The following is a 17,791-nucleotide window of genomic DNA, read 5'->3' as shown; positions in this document are numbered from 1 at the left end:
ATTGCAAACACTCTAGATTTTTAGACAATTTCTATCAGAAAGTCTGCTGTTTATTGCATTAAAGCACATATTTATATCTTTCTCCTAGTGCAGTGTGCGGTATACCCCTTCAGCAGCACGTTTGTGTGTATTGCGCAAGCGTGGCAATCTAGGCTGGACCAGGATGTGGCGTGACCTGTGATTTGTTGTCGGATTGGGGGCCCCTCAGCATGGCTCACAGAATAAAACAATATTAGCCACAGCGCTTATACAAAATAATAATAGGATGACACAGGGCTCCGGGTGTCTGGGAGGTGTGGGTATACTGGCAGTATACTGCCACTACAAGATAACAGTTAACACAAAAGGTCCCAGTCACACTGCACCAATAAGTGCAAAGGTTGAATTGTAGTCTTGTATTTATTTTGAATGGTAAAACAGCCTGACACGTGTTTCGAGCTTTCCTGGCAAAATGGCAAAATGTTGTTTTTAGTTTGCCGCACATCAGACCTTGCCGCATTTGCAAAGCATCATAGTTGAACCACTATCAGGCACTACTTTGCCTTCCAGAATTGGACATTTGAACTCCAAACCCAAGCCTCAGATGAAGAGCCAGTAAAGCTCGAAACACGTGTCAGGCTGTCTTACCATTCAAAATAAATACCAGACTACAATTCAACCTTTGCACTTTTGGCGCAGTGTGACTGGGACCTTTTGTGTTAACTGTCCCCAAATGTTGTGTTATGCCACTGGCTGGATACCTTACAGAGACCTTCGATTGAGAACGCACGTGGTGTCGGACCACTCCATCAAAGGTATTGTAGCTTGTTTGAAAGTTTAATACCCCATCAGCAGTTTAACTTCATTTGTGTTTTAACAATCTTCATTCCAGCACTTGCTATACAATGCTGCTGCTTTCACACCCTGGTTTCAACACAGACCGGTTCTTGTATCGGTCTCCCCAACTCACCGGCTGTGTTGTTTTCACTGAAGCAGCTTTGTTCTTGGAGCCAAGGACAGTACCACATTGGCTGTATATTCTCCCCACCTCGATTACTGACACGGCCAGTCCCTGGGGTACCTTGAACACACAATGCAGGATTCTTCAGCCTGGTTTCCTCGTCTTATGCTTTCTGTTCTCATGGTTTCTTGAAAGTAATGGTTCCTTGTCAAAAAGGTCAAGGGAACTTCCCTCCTTGCGACCCCCCTTCTGTTTCGCCGTCTTCCTCCTATCATTAAACTACCATCTTGTAACTGCAGTTTCCACATATGCTTTGCCCCGCTCAGAGTGTGCACTCGTGCTCTGCCTTTTATTTGTGTGGGGAATTGTAATGGAAGTCAGGTGTGTGTGTGTGATGATCAGTAATTGCCTGGCCTTGCCTGACCATTGCATTGGGATACGTCAGGTATACAGCTTGGGTGTTAGTTGGTTTTACTCTCATAGCGGGCTGTCTGTGAGAAAATGTTTGTGTTGTAAAAGGAGGGGGAGTAAAGTTCCTATGTATTCTACTTGGTAGGATGGAGAAAAGGTGTTATAAAGAAGGGGATACCGCGTCTCACCATCCGGTGTCCCACTCCCCGAAGACGCCTCACTCGGGAGATACTCCTGCACTGATCCAAAACTAGAACTGGATCCAAAAGCAATGGCCATGTCGTGGCCACCTGGATGGCAGATCCCCAGGGACTAGCGGGTGAGACACCTTCTGGTTTCTCACATTTTGGACCAAATAAGAAACAATTTGGGTACAAAGCATTGACTTAATTTCCTTCACTGTTTTGGGGTAATTCCATCCAGTAGTTTTAAAAATATTCGACAGAGAAATGGTGGTGCCCCCTGTTCCTTAAAACCTTGATATATATCAGCTTTGGTGCTTTGCAGTAGATAGGCTGAGAAACTTTTCAGAAATAAAAACCTGCCTTTTTTTGCTCAATGCAAGTGATTCCCGCTATATTACTGGGAGAATCTGCAAATGGCAAATGAAAGAACTCAAAATGCTATTTACAGGATGAAAAGGAGGCCATTGCATATTGGAATGAACTGCCTTGTTACCCTACATAGTCAAATAAATCTTCTGTTTATGTAGTCACTCCTATGGGAACACTGATTGTTTTGAACCACAGAGTTTAGATGGCCTGGCTGTAGGCACTCTATAAATAACAATAGCAATCACATCAGGGTAGAGGTTGAGAGTGGGAAAGAAGACAAGATATGAAGTTGGGGATGGGTTGGGGAGCCAGTTTTGGTTAGGACATTTTGGTTTATTTTTTATTTATTTATTTGTTTGCATTTTTAAAGCGCTCACACAGCCCGGGGGCATCGAGGTGCTGTTACAGGAATATGTCTTAGTTGCGTATTTATAACGCAATCAATAACCAGAGGTTTCTAAGCGCTGACCCGGGGATCGAACCTGTGTTGCTTTGTGTCGTCTTGTTTCCAAGGTGAGCATGTTACCACTGAGCTATCCTCCAGGGATTATCAGGGGAAGACTACGAGAATCTTACAAAATTACAGCGGCAACGCCACAAGAGGCACTTAGAAAACAATATTTGTCGCACGCGAAGCAATGAGTGATAGGCATTGATGGGAGAGTGCTAGGGAGGGAAAAAGCAAATGAGTGTACCTGGAAAAAAGAAGGGGGATACATATTGAGTGCCTATGAGGAAGTGGAAGACTTTTTACTTCTGAGCCATTTTTCCTATTATCGCAGTAATCGACAAACTACTACTCTACCACAGGAATTTCTGTTATTGTAAATGATTACTGTGAAATTATCATGGGAATGAGGAGTTAGAAAAAAAAGGTTTAACATCTTCAGAGCCTGCAGGGGCAGGGGTCAGGGGGAAATGAGTGTTTGGTAACCCAGTCATGGTTTGACATGGCTAGTGGGCCCAAATAGAGATATTGGTGCAACACGCAGAGGAAGCCATGGCTAGTGGACCCAAAAGAAAATTATTGGTAGAAAATGTGCAGTGGCCATGGACGAAGGCCATGCCTAGTGGGCCATGAGGAAACTAAGGTATAACAAATCCCTTCAAATTCAGAGAAAAAACATTTGCTAAGAGAGAGATAAGGTGATCAGATTTAATGCAACAAAACCCCTGAAGTTCTGCACTCGTATTTCAATCAAGTCCACCTCAGAGAACAAATATGCATCACACAAACAAACCGTGATAGGAGGAAATGGTCAGGAGAGGGCCACAGAGGAACAAAGCAATTGAGGGAAGTGGAGGGACCATGGGAAGAGGAGGTGGCACTTGGTGAGTGCCTGTGATGACAGTGAAGAGTTTGGGATTTTAAAGCATTATCAGGGCAATACCGTGGAAATCACGCAGGCATTGGAAGTTCAATGCTGCTGTATATGTAGTTTGTTGCCATTATCAGTGAATATGAGGGGAATTGAATGGGAATGGGGAGAGAGTGAAAATAAAAGTAAGATACCGAATGGTGCAACATATAGAGTGGCCATGACCAAAGGGCTTGGTCACTGGTCATGGCTAGTAGGCCACGTAGAAGTCTATTGGTGCAACATGTACAGTGTCCACGGCTGAAGGCTGAAGGCCATGCCGAGTGAGCGCCAAAGAAACCTGTAAGTGCAACATTTACAGTTCCACGGCCGAAGGCCTTAGCCACTGTCCAAGGCCGAAGGCCCTGGATAGCGGGATCCAAAGAAACCTATTGTTGCAATATGTACAGTGGCTATGGCGGAAGGACGTGAACAATGGCCATGGCTGAAGGCCATGGCTTGTGGATCCGGAAGAAACTGTAATATAACAAAACCCTTGAAATTCAGTGAAAAAACTGGAGAGAGTTAAGGTGATAAGATTTAATGTGAAAAATACACTGCAAAAAAGCATTTGAAATTCTGTGAAAAAACCTTTGTTAAGTGAGTGTTTACGGTTATCAGATTTAACATAACAAAACCCCTTACTCATGTGCTCCCTGCCCTTTTGCGCAGTGTATGGCCACGATGATGACACTAGTGACATCAGTAATTACATCATACATGACATTACCAAGGCGATTAACCAAGCCTTTTTTCAATGAATATATATATATATTCACTGAAAAGACTTTGTTAAAGGGATGTTATGGTTATGTTGGACTAATAAAAACCTATGAAATTCAAAGAAAAAACTAAGTAAAATCAAAAAACCCCAGAAATTTGCCAGGTATGTTAAGCTAAATAACCATAACTCGCTCCACCAGCATGCACTGCTAAGACCAACACCCTGGACATCAAAGATGACATCAGAAATGTCATTGATGACATCACATGTGAAATACATTTTGCTGAAAAGTCCCTACAAGGAGTTGTGTTTATATTGTTGGTAACAAGATGATAGGGGTGATCGGGTAACCTATAATGAACTACTTAATCTATTAAACAATGTACTCATCTAATATCATTGTGTTGGAGTGTTGTCGTTAGTACAGAAACCTAATCATATATAAACATAGGCAATGACTGCAGCATGCACCAGAGAAGTACACTATTTATAATCTTGTAATTTTGGATAGTACAATAACGAATGCTACTGTATCAGAGTTTTGAGTAATGATAAACATGTAATAACTAGCTAACAATTCAAGATTTACAGCACTTGTGCTGGTACAAACAATACATATGAAGAACCACAATGCATACAAATCAGAGGCACATACAAGGAAACTAAAGTAAGGAAGAAAGAAACTGCGTCATCAGAAAATGTTAATGACATTAAAGTTTATCTTCATGTATACAAATGAATTGTGTGTTTGAGGCCTGCTCATTTCCCCATGCATGTGCACCATGAGCTGAGACCAAACCCTAAGGAAAGTACTTAAATAACATATGACAAGGTTAACATCTAGATATATAGTAACTTTTTCAATTTTATTATTCTGACTGCCAGTGAACAAAAACCACCTGGCCTATATATGTCAATAAACAAAAACAAGTGGCCCAGATATGTGATGTCATCTTTGATGTCCTGGGTGTTAGTCTTAGCAGTGCATGGTGGTGGCGCAAGTTATGATTGTTTAGCTTACCATAACTGGCGAATTTCTGGGGGTTTTTGATTTTACTTAACCATAAACCATAACGTCCCTTTAACAAACTTTTTTCTTTGAATTTCATAGGTTTTTATTGGTGCAACATAACCATAACGTCCCTTTAACAAAGTTTTTTCAATGAATTTCAAAAGTTTTTATTAGTGCAACTTAACCATAACGTCCCTTTAACAACGTTTTTTCATTGAATTTCATAGGTTTTTATTAGTGCAACTTAACCATAACGTCCCTTTAACAACGTTTTTTCATTGAATTTCATAGGTTTTTATTAGTGCAACTTAACCATAACGTCCCTTTAACAAAGTTTTTTCAGTGAATTTCATGGGTTTTTACCAGTGCATGCTATTTTCCTACAACTTACTAATATCATACTTACCCAATACACCAATGTTTATGTCCAATTTACAAAGTGACACCTTAAAACTCTGCTATTTCCCACCTTCTGGAATCATTTTTAACACTTCTATACACTTTTTGCAACTTTTTCAACTAGTTTTGCATCCGTAGACGTCTACGAACATCTGACTTCATAGCGGACCTTCCGGACAGTGCCACATGACCATACGCTGGTGCGCAGCATGATGACGTGTCCGAGAACCCGTCTGCATTTCACAATAAGATCTCTGCTGGCGAATTTCTGGGGGTTTTGGGTTTTACTTGAAACCATAATATCCCTTAACAAAGTTTTTTCAGTGAATTTTATGGGTTTTTACCAGTACATGCTATTTTCCTATAACTTACTAATATCATACTACCCAATATAGCAATATTTGTGTCCCATTTACAAGGTGTCACCTTAAAACTCTGCTATTTCCCACCTTCTGGAATCATTTTTAACACTTCTATACACTTTTTGCAACTAATTCAACTAGTTTTGCATCCGTAGACGTCTACACACATCTGACTTCATAGCGGACCTTCCGGACAGTGCACCATGACCATATGCTGGGGCACGGCATGATGACGTGTCTGAGAACCCGTCCGCACTTCACAATAAGATCTCTGCTTTGTGGACAGTTCAAAACTGCATTTTCTACTGATCTAGGAACTTTCAACTTCAAAATTTCCCTTGCACAGCTCCAGCACCTATTTCTACTCGTTATCCATTAACAATCTAGTACACAGTACATACTTTCAGCAAAACTGCTATTTATCTTAGAATGGCATCAGATAATGCCATCCCTCCTCCCCAAGAGCCACCACCACTGCTGTAATCAAGGAGCATGAGAAACACTGCCCCCTACCTTAGAAATAACACACGTGCACCATTTTCCCTTGTCCACCTACCCCTCCATATTAGTGTTTGCTTCCTCTTCCCTTATTTCCCTCCTCACCTTTCGTTCTTAGCTCTGCTGCCAAAAAAATACTTCCAAAAACAACAAAAGACATATTCCTTTAAGAACCACCTTTCACAGTTAAAAAATAGAACAAAAAAAATGTATAGACTCCATCTATTTTATATTTCTCAGTAAAGTACATAGACTCAATAAGATTTTCCAACATTTCCATTTGCATTTTGTGTTATGCTAATGGGAATATTGTGGTGTTCATCCTCCGTTCCAGGGACTGGAACGGTGGGTACCGGCCCAGCAGCCCAAGTTATCAGCCCAAGCGAAACAATGGTAGATAACGAGGTCTCTGAACCATTATCCCCCCATTCCAGCCCCTGAAATGGAGGATGAAGGCCATTAGCACCCTAGGTTCCCAAAGCGGGAATCCGGGGTGCTAAAAAAGAGGATTTTTCTTCATACACCGGGACATCTGTGGCGTCCGGGTGTAGGAAGGAAAATCCGTTTCCAAGATGGCCACCATGGAAAGGGAAGGCAAGGGTTCCATACAGGGCCCCTCTTCGCTTTCCATGGCAGCCTGCCGAAGGCAAAAAGAGTACCCTATGACCATATTAACAAGAACACATTTTTCTTCCCTTTCAGATCTATCCTAATTTCAAATAACTTTACCACAAAGCCAGTCCCAGGTGGACATGGCCACTTTAATCCTATGTTTTGTCCCTTGTGGTCATGGCCAGTAGCCAGATTGTCCGGATCATGACCTTATTCCATGACCCAGACAATTTGGCTACTGGCCATGGCCACAGGCTACCCCTCAGTCACTAAAGGTATACCGCTATTTTTTGTAGCTACATTATGACACTTGTCAAATAATAAAACACTGGCACATTTGCAAAACCATGCTTGTAGGTCCTTGCGAATGCTCCTTACGCAAGTTTGCTGGAAATCCACCCATATTTAATTTTTTCAAAAGTGTCAAATGTATGCACATACAATCGTCATATAACCTAGCCCCCACTTGACAAAATCCATTCAGACTTTACGAAACCATATATATATAGAGCTATAATCTTTTTGCAAACCTTTGTGTAGATTTGTCAAATGGCACCACACTTATAAGCCTTTACAATATTTTGGGACCCCCCCTCTAATTTTGCTCCCTCTTGACAGAATCCCACCAAACTTCGAAAAAACATGTATATCTTTATCTTTTATCAGTTTGCCAAATGAAGCGTAGATTAGTCAAATGGCACCTCATTTATAAGCCTTTACATTATTTTGGGACCCCCCTCTCTAATTTTGCCTCCTCTTCACAGAATCCCATCAAACTTCTGAAAAACATTAATATCTAAATGTATTATCAATTTCCCAAATTAAGTGTAGATTCGTCTAATGGCAACTCAATTATAAGCCTTTACATTATTTTGGGACCCCCCTCTAATTTTGCCCCCTCATGACAGAATCCCACCAAACTGCGCATACTCACTCAGAAATATACATGCAAAATGTCATACAGTTCCATTAAGTGGTGCCAAAGTTATAAGCCATCCAAGAACTGCATTTCACCAACCCTGTAATGCTGAGGTGTACGCAAACTTTTCAGGACTGTTCGCGAACATCCGAACTCTTCGCAGACTTTTGCGGCAAAAAACACCTGTTTTATTGCTTCTTGCAGCCATATCCCATCCCATCCTCATCACCCCTCACCTCCCCAGAGATTATTTGATAAGTTTGACAAGTGCAATGTTGTGTTTTTTAATATGTTTTTACCGCGATGTCCGCGGACAACGGCGAAGTCCGTGAATCCAAGATGGCGGGCGTTTCCAAAAATCTGACGCACTTCACGCTCTTCACTATCCAATCAGCGAACACGTTGCATGTCCGCAGACATGGCGCAAGCCGATTAACCAATCGGTGTCCTGTCCGCGGAGCAGACACAGATATCACTAATTTTTTGTAACCCACTTTTTGGTTGTTTTACAAAAAACTACTGGACAGATTTTCACCATCCAGCGGTTTGGGCTGTAGGCACGAGCAAAGTTTTTTCCCCCTTCAGTCTATGGGAAAAAAAGAAATGTTGGGACCCCCCTATAACTTTGTCCCCGCTGGACCACACCTCACCAAACTTTGCAAAATAATTCAGAGTGGGCCATATACTTTTTTTTCCAAAGTTTGGTGTGGATTCGTCCAGGGGGAGCGAAGTTATAAGCCGCCCAAAAAGTGCTCTTCCTATGGGTTTAGCAGTTTAGCCATAACTACACGGCCACTACCGTGGGCCGTGTAATATATATATATATATATCAAACACCAGCAAAGTTATGGTGGGTTTAAAAAGGCTTTAAACACAACTTCCACCTGAAATATTAAAGAATAATAAGAACATTTGAGCAAAGTCACACATGCCACAGCACCATCCAATGGTCATCAGTTTACCTCCAGTTCAGAGTCATATGAGCAAAGCATTTCAGGTATGCAAATTATCCCGAAAGCCTTTTGCACCAGAAGATTGTCTTTACTTTACAGGGTAATGCTACTTTATACATAGATTTAAAAAAAAAACAAGGCAGACAGTTCTGAAAACTGCAGGCCACTGTATACCTCGTGTTACCCTTATTAAACATAAATAGTCCATCATTGTATTGCAAAGAGTGGAGTGCCAGGATATATTCAGAATGGCAGCCTTTTGTATGTCTTATCCAGTGTATGCACTTGTTTAAAAGTGCATCACTTCTTTCTCAGGTGCTATGTGGCCATTTTGGGACTTTAGTCACTTAAATCACCTTGTCTCCCTCACAGTTATTTCTCCGGTGTTGCAAATTCATGGGGCAATTGACTATGTGATTTCACCTCCTAAGGCTGCTGTTATCACTGGGTTTATCAGGGTTATTAAAATTACCATTTTGATGACCCCAAACCAATTGTTGCATCACTATTTCATGTGACTGTCTGATTTTCTGTTCTCCAATTTGTGTTGTCCTTCCAGCAAGATGTGTGTGTTTTCAAATATTTAGGGTGTTCATTGTCATTGGGCATTCAAAGGGCCCAATTCTTGGAATATTTGCACGGGTCAAAGTTACTTTGCACTACTGAAAAGAGACTTTGCACTGACGACACACACCCTGATTCATGGAACTGTGCAAAGTGTATTTTTGCAGTGCAAAGTCAGTGCAAGTGGTCATTTTTGCAGTACAAAATGACTTTGCACTACAAAAACACACTTTGCACAGTTCCGTGAATCAGGGTTTGTGTCGGAAGTGCAACGTTACTTTTCAGCAGTGCAAGGTCACTTTGAACCCTGCAAATATTCCATGAATCGGGCTCAAAGTGCCCATTTGTTATGAGGGGTAAATTCAGTATTGCATGAGAGGGATGTGCTTATAGCACCATTCCTTAAATCTGGACTAGGATCTAAGGATGTTGACAGCAATGTGTAAACTAAGCTCTGCAAAGCATCAATTTCAGAAGTTAGTCATTTTAGTTGATCAGATATTGAAGATTTGCAAGAACCACAGCCACTAGGGGTCTGCGTGCCTTGAACACGTAGCGAGTGAATCTGAATGGTGAGAAGGCCGGTGACAACAGTGTTTTCGTTTAATCTGGGCAAACTACCCCCTCTATCTCCTTTGCCATGTTACGATAGCAATGATAATATTGGCAAATTTATTAAGCATCTCGACAGTACCATGAAACAGAATCTCCTTATTAGATTTAATGGGAGGGTCAGTATCATTAGCAGGGGTGAAAACATTTTGTTCAGATGTTACGACCCAGGAAAAAACTTCAACTGGAATTTTAAAATTACGCCCCTCCTCTTGATGACGTTCTCTTGGCTCCTCAAACCTTACCAGCAGGCCCAGATCACGCTTAGTGCTTTTAACCTCTTTTACTTTGTTCCACGTTCGATACTTTAGGTACTTTTGATGCATCATTTACAGTTGCCGATTGATCTGATTGAATTACCTCAGTTTCGCATAAGGGTACAGTCAATTGATTAGTTAAGACAGAGCCATTCGCTAAATGCAATCTGTTGTTTTGATGAATGCGGTTAAATGAACTGGAACTATCGATAGTACCCAAGAGATTCACAATCTCAATAATCAGATAATTCACCTCTGAGATTTGGGATGCAATTATTGGTAACTTTTCTCATTATGGAATTGGAGAGAGTGAAAGATTAGCTTTCCTTTTAGACATATTGTGGCCCAATTCAATGTTTTGGAGGCCTTCAAACCACTCTCTGTTGTACAATTCATTCACTCTAGGTGAAAAAAGTCTACTAAAATGATGTCAATGATAGCTGCAATACCGAGAACAATACTAAAGGGTGTAGTGTATACTGGATGGTATACCGTCGTTTTGCAGACAGGAGTTTCTTCAAATTTTTACCGGAACAATTCCATTGAAAAAACAAATGGAAATATAGAGGGGGTAAGGGGATAAAAGGCGTAGGGAGGCAGTTGGGGTAGGTATCACAAAATAGGGATGGGGACTTTGGGGGAAGCCCCCCTCATATAAAAAAATCAATGAGTTTTTCCGATGGAATTTTTACCTCAGCAAAACGACTTAAAACAATAGTTGATGATACTCCAGAAACTACATTTTTTAAATCAAAAATACAAAATACATCAATACTGATAATAATAAGAAGAAGAATACAAGCAATAAACACCTTGATACTTGATATTCTGGTACTATATGAGTTAAAAAAATTGATATTAAACAATTCACTACATAAATACAAAAGGAAAGCCAATTTGCGGCAGACTGGATTCCTGATTTATAGTACCAACGTGCAAATCTCTTCTCTAAACCACGCCTGTACTCGGAGATTTGGGGTGTAGGACAAAGGAAGTTGTTCCAACCTGAGGTTTTGACTGCCAAAAGTGAAAGGTTAGGAGGTTGCCTGGAATTACGCAAGAAACAAACTGCCAATTTCCCAACTCAATTATTGGTAGAACCCCCAGGTTAACACTCTTCAATGTCCTGTTCACCCAGAAGTGACTATGAACAATGTCTGTTATCGAATATAAGGCCTGAAGTCCAAGATAAAGTGTTTTAATGCAGGAACCAATACCATAACAAGATGGCAGCAACAGAACCGGCAGGGCTATAACAGTGTTCACAGCAGGAAGCTGCAAAACAGCCCACTCTAAACTCAAGACACTCGAAGCAAACCTCTCTAATGAAGTGTTGCTTGGAGATGGTAGCCACTTTACTTCACAGGGATGTCATCCTTCACATTCTTGGTCTCTCAAACCCACACTCACCACTAAACAGCAAAACATTGCACGCCGCAGGTTTTCAAAGTATCCACTTGGGGGATGTGGCTTCAGCAGGAGAATGGGAGGCAGTCGGGACCAAGAGCAAAACAGCACTACCCACATACACACTGGCGTGGTGTCCAAGATTTTCTTTTGTTAATAATGGAGCCTAGAAAAACATTGCAACCAATCACAATCAAAAAATCTGAGCCCCACCCCCGTTCTCCAACATGATCTCAGGGGTCTGCAACCTGTGACTCACCAGATGTTTTGGACTAAAACTCCCACAATCCCTCACAATTTATTATACTGGAAGGGGCTGATGCGAGTTATCTGAATAGCCAAAGGTTGCAGACCCTTGCAGTTAGATCCAAGTAACACTCATCTACACTGGTTGTCAGGGAAGCAAGCCTCTGATTGGCCAATGTAGATCAGATGTTCAGCCCTTTTGCTTTATGACTAATGGGGCGATGGGTCTCAAATATAGGCAGCAACTGAAAGCGTGATTGTCAAAGGGTTAAATGTGTTGTTTGTTTGCTGGCCCGCCCTCCCTCCCACAAGCATCATGTCCCATCACTGGTAACATTATGGATTCGCAGGCGTTCACAAATTATTTCAGTGAGTACACATTCACGTCGACAATGCCTACAAAGCACCGGCATCACTCTTCACACAAATGAATGCACTCTACTGTTCCAGAGGCTGTGATGATCCTGGACCCTAGTCTTCCCACAAAGAGACCAAGACCCAAAGCGCAGCACATAATCTCTTCTGCTCAGGTCCTTGCTCCTCAACTCTGAAACAGACTACAAAAACGAATGGCTGTTGCATTGTGTCTTGCTATGATTTACTGTTATTGACATCAGGTATGGCAGACTTCCCTTTTAATGACTGCATTGCCCTCTCTTCTCTCACCCACCGCCTTAGGTACGGAACAGAATTTCGAGCTGTGCCCCGAAACTCATTTCCACTTGGAATATGGTTAGCATAATTCGTGTTTGCGTAGCAGATAAAAATGCCTGCCTCATAATCCCTGTCAAAAACAACACTAGACCCTGAGTTCCATGAACTGTGTCCTAGTGTAGAGCATTTTGGTCATGGCGTTTGCCATGGGACGACAAAGGTTCTGATGAACAAATTAACGATTTCTCTGCATTCTGTGCAGCTGCTAATTGCTCACCTCAGTGTTTTATTTTTAAACAGCTTAATATATTCTTTAAAGTACACTTTCTGTAAAATAGAAAAAAAGTGCAATCTCGATCCTTACCATTCCATAAGCAATCGTATCGGTATATGTTCTCATTTCAGGATAAACAGTGACCAGATACCAGCGAAAGGTCTTACACTGCAACCTTTTCCTCAGTGCCTTCCTCTCAGAAACATCACCAATATCAATTCCAGAGTCCTGCAGGAAAAAAGCATGCAAGACAGCTGTCTTAATTATCAGACCGGTTAGGTTATCCCAAAAAGGTTGTATAAAACATGTTTTTCCCAATTAGCTTCTGAAAACTGATTTAATATGACAAGGATTGAAATAGAGAGGGTGTGCACATTTTACACACAGCTGCCTTCAGATGCTTGCCTCTGCAAACACAACGTCGCCATAGGGCCAATGATAGATGCTAACAGGGCCTGTCGTGTCATGGGCCACCAATGCATGTGCAGCATGTTTGTGGAGAGGGTGAAAACCTGGCATAAGAACTGGAATATATATATATATATCATGAAATGAAATCCTGACCTTGCCACCATGACCTGTAGCATTCGGGTTGGCTCCTAAATAACATACATGACAAATTGCGAGCTTCAAAGAAACAAACATTGCCTCATTTACAGTTGCTTTCAAAGGCACCTTGAAATAATGAACTGTGCCATTTAGTTGAATTCTTCATTACTCGAACAAAATTGCTTTGAAAAATCCAAAGGTGCCCGCCTGATATCTTCATTGGGAGCATACAGCTTTGGTATTTTCCTGGGAATTGCAGCTTCAAGTGCCAGGGTGTGTATCTGCTTTCCAAAGACTGTTAATATTGCTGCAGCCACTAAGAACACTGAAAAGGTTCAGAATCAAAAAAACAATATGAAAAAGCATTTCATCACTGGCCTCAGAATCATAAAAGAAATGGTAAAAAATTGATGTCAAGTTCACGTTTGCCCTCTCCGTCTACTCCAAAGCCAATTGGCAAGCACTCTTATTGAGAAGCAGACTGTACCATTAAAGTGGGCCTTTCAGAGTCAGAAAAGTAAATACCTTTGAAGGAAAAAAAAGCAAGGGAAACATTAGGGAAATTGGGAAGGAAGTTGAGCAACGTAGACCTAAAGATGGCTGATTTCTAGAATAATTATTCAGACAATACCTGCCTTCGTCCACCAAACATTCCATAATGTTTCAAGTGCCAACTGGTATGCACGCAGCTAAGAAGCACGTGTGTTCACTAAACATGGATTTTCATCAGCAGATTGTGTCCTTCAGATCATACTGAGGGCCCAATTCTCAACCAGGTCTTAAGTACCGAAAAGGTCGTTAAAAGGGTTAACAACTTTTTTTCGGTACTTAAGACCTATTTTGAAGGTTGCACATTCTTCCGAGAAGTCGGTATGAATGCGCCACTTTCGGAATACATGTGGCGGTTGCTAGAATGGGTTGGAAACCAACCTAGCAACTGCCACATTCGTTGCCTGCCACTTTAGACAGGTTTTCTTGTGGCACTCCTCCACTTTTAAATGTGCGCTAAAGTGCCGCACATTTACAGTACCATTTTGGTGCCGGTATTGTGGAGGAGTGCCACAAGAAGCTGCAGTGCAGGGTGTATTGAACACTTTCATAGAGACCAAAGTAAGCAGCTTCGACGTGGTATCCTGCAACATTGAAGCTGCTTACTTTGGTGTATAGGAAAGTGTTCATATACAACATTGTTCTCTGCAACATTTTTGAAAATAACGAATATGTTGTTATTTTACAAAAATGCTGCTGAGATTTCAGGATTGTGCCCGTTATGCAAAAAACAGGTGCAATCCTGACGGTGCACTCTCGCGCACTACGAGGACCCCAGGCCCACTTGAGAATAGTGGTGGAGCCTGCCCGATTCTTATCAGAGGTCTTCAAACTGTGGGGGGCACCCCCCCAGGGTGGCAAGGCCGCATCCCGGGGGGGCGCCAGAGCCCAGCATGAAATGTGTAAAAAAAAAAATTACCCATTATGGAGGAGTGGAGGAGCCAGCCCAGTGAAACACTGAGCACTCCCTCAGCTGCTTTTTCCAGCTGAGGGAGTGTTCCTGGGCTGGCTGAACTGTCAAAGGGAAACACTGTTTGCCTTTGACAGTTCATTTCCCCAGCCGCACATGATCACTGAGCCATGCAACGCTGCAGGTGTTTTGCTTCGCCAGCCTTGCATAGCTCATTGGAAATGCTAGCTGGGGCACTGCATGTATGTATGTGCGAGGGGGTGCTCCTGCGCCGCCTCGCACATACAGGTAGAGCAACCTGGAGCGGGGCATTATAGCAACCACACGCAGGCCCCTGCAGAAGGTACGTTTATGGCAATTTATTTTTTATTTAAATGTGTATGGATGTGTGTATGCTTGTGTTATGGGATTGTGGTGGGAGCAGGATGGGCAGCAGCACTGGGATAGTGGTGGGAGTAGGGTGGGGAGAGCCCAGGATCTGTACTGGGAGTAGGGTGCGGTGACGGCACGCAAAAGTTCATAGCGTTTTCTACATACTGTCCATCTGGCACTTTTGGGGGGGCCCGGCCTGCCCAAACCTTGCTCAGGGGGGGCACCGGCCAAAAAAGTTTGAAGACCACTGTCCTAGATTCATCGTAACATCACACTCTAATCAACAGAAATGTAAACATTCTTATGAAAAGTGTTCTCTACTGCAAGGCACATAACAAAACAGAACAAGATACCAAATGACATATACAGATCCTTAAGGTTTAGCCAGTGCCTAATTTGTGGGGGTGTTTTCTCTTATTTCTGCTCCTCAATGTTGCCACGCTGGTTGAGATTGAGGATGAGAAATAGCATAAAACTTCTAATTAAAAAAAAGAATGAGCGTTTTCAGGGTTATATTCAATGAGGGCAGTTTGCTATCTTCTGCCACAACAGAGTTAGCCACCTCTACTAGGACAGGGATCAACATATCTGGAACATGTATCTTATAACTCAAAGGTTTAGACATCAGTGCCCAGAGTGTTCCCCTTAAGTGTGAACCTTGTTAACATCAGCCAAAGAGATCTCCCACTACAGTGTCACAGAACCCTACTGTACAACCCTGGTGTTGTCTTGGAAGTTTCGTATACAATCCTGCTTAATCTCTTTCCTTTACAGACTGTACAATCGGGACAGAAGCATGGCATGCCTGGGTGAAATGTGCAGTATTGACCCAGAGGCCATGGCAAGAAGGTCAGGGTCTCCGAGAAGTACACCCAACCACACCCTGCACCGCTCTCATGAAAGTAGCTAGCTGGTCCCTGCAATAACATCTACCATCTGCAAAAACAAGTCTGCACTTATCACTGGCACATCCTAACAAAGTACAAGAATACGGTTTTCACCAAAGAATATGCTTTTCCTTGGACTGGGCGTAGGCTAACATGGTGATCTGTATAACAGGATGCATGTATCTATGGGGGCAAGAGGCCTCTCCCTGCCAATGCTTCAAGACAAGCTCCTCTCATATAAAGCCACGTTTCCTCCATCTCAGTGTCCTGGTGGTCCTTTGTGAGTGTGAGCAGTGTGAGCGGCCTGGTCCCCAGAATGAGGCTTTCCAAATCCTACCATCTGGTGGTGAGGGCAAATTATGAATAGGTTTGTAAAAGGCATAGAAACTGGCACCTCTATCCCCATTGGTCACTCTATCTGCAGTATATGTAAGTGTTTACCATTCAGTGGGCACTATACAAAGAATAATATCAAAATATCATCCAATCCTTTTGAGTGCAGGAGGTAAACTTCCAAGTGGTCTACTCTGCATTCCAGAAGTTTTATTCTAGATACTGAATGTAGAAAATGTGTTCAAAATATGCAAATATCCGGATTACATAATCCAGCTAATCAGAGGGCTTTTTCTCAATTCTCTTTTTCATCAGAAAGCCATCAGGGGAGTTTCATCCAGTCCTCAATTGAAGAGAAGGACAGTGTTTGCTACTTATAGATGGCATTACTGCCTCATGTTCCAACATTCATGTTCCCCTGTGATTGATTGCCGGGAATAGACTTGCTGGACATGTTTTTTCATATGCATTCATTTCACCAGAAATTCTTCAGTTTTTGTGCTAGGAGTTTGTTTTTTACCAGTTTGGTTTTGGCTAAAGTACCCAGGACTTTCGCAAATGTTGTTGCATCCATTATGGATCAACCCCATGCTACAAGTATCCATGTTTATTAATACGTGGATAACAGCCTCACTGAACAAGCATCAAGGTAGGTAAGCTAGCTCCATACCAGTAGAGTCAAACAAGTAATTCAGACCCATGGATTCACGATCAATTACAACATATCAGTGATCCATTCACAAAACCTTCAATGTATAACAGTTACGACAAGGACATATTTGGTGAAATAAATCTTCTAGTTACCATAGACGGTAACTCTCCAACATCACCTAGATTGTATCTTACTTGGCAAGGAACAATCTGCTTGACCATACCTTAGTCTTCCCACATTGTCACTATGCTTACATTCCACCTGCATGGGTGCATCAGCCAACTTTGCCTAGATGTAGAAAACACAGGAAGAGAAGATGGAATGTGTATCTGTTGTTAGGGCTCATGTCAACATTCCTAGGAATGTGGTGGTTGTATCTGCCTGAGAAGGAGAATTTCTTTCATGTAGTAATCCATATGCATCACATAATTATGATTACCATACATAATCTGCAATTATTTTAAAATGTATTGGGCCAGACTACCTACTGTTGAAGGACTAGCCATGACCAACTAGAGTACACACAACCCACTTGATCAGAATGCATATCTTAATATCATTAACCTGATGTTAGCTTGAGTGTCACATGTTACTGTGTACTGTAGTACTGTATAAAAGGTTACACAGGACAGTGATACATGGCTTTCTCTTCTAACCTTTGAAGCCCTGGATGGATCATCACTAGACTTAGCAAGTGGTTGATCGCGGGCAATCACCTGGAGCATGCCACGTGTGGGATGTATCTGTGCATGGCTTTAAAAGTTATAAGAAGTGGAAACAAGG

The 17,791-nt window shown here is 42.0% G+C and overlaps 1 protein-coding gene across 2 annotated transcripts in view; it reads right to left on the bottom strand.

Moving 5' to 3' along the window:
- The window catches only part of GALNT18 (polypeptide N-acetylgalactosaminyltransferase 18), a 2,649,737-nt gene that overhangs the window by 480,911 nt on the left and 2,151,035 nt on the right, over positions 1-17,791 (bottom strand). For both annotated transcript variants that reach the window (XM_069623645.1, XM_069623646.1), the window contains one exon: positions 12,847-12,984. In XM_069623645.1, coding sequence (XP_069479746.1) covers positions 12,847-12,984 — 138 coding nt within the window. The remainder of the gene's footprint in view (positions 1-12,846; positions 12,985-17,791) is intronic.

The sequence above is a fragment of the Ambystoma mexicanum genome, chromosome 11 (genome assembly GCF_040938575.1).
Source record: "Ambystoma mexicanum isolate Mex_15411 chromosome 11, UKY_AmexF1_1, whole genome shotgun sequence".
Taxonomy (NCBI): Eukaryota; Metazoa; Chordata; class Amphibia; order Caudata; family Ambystomatidae; genus Ambystoma; species Ambystoma mexicanum.
Note: the sequence above shows the minus strand (reverse complement) of the source record. Positions and strands in the feature narration are given on the sequence as shown.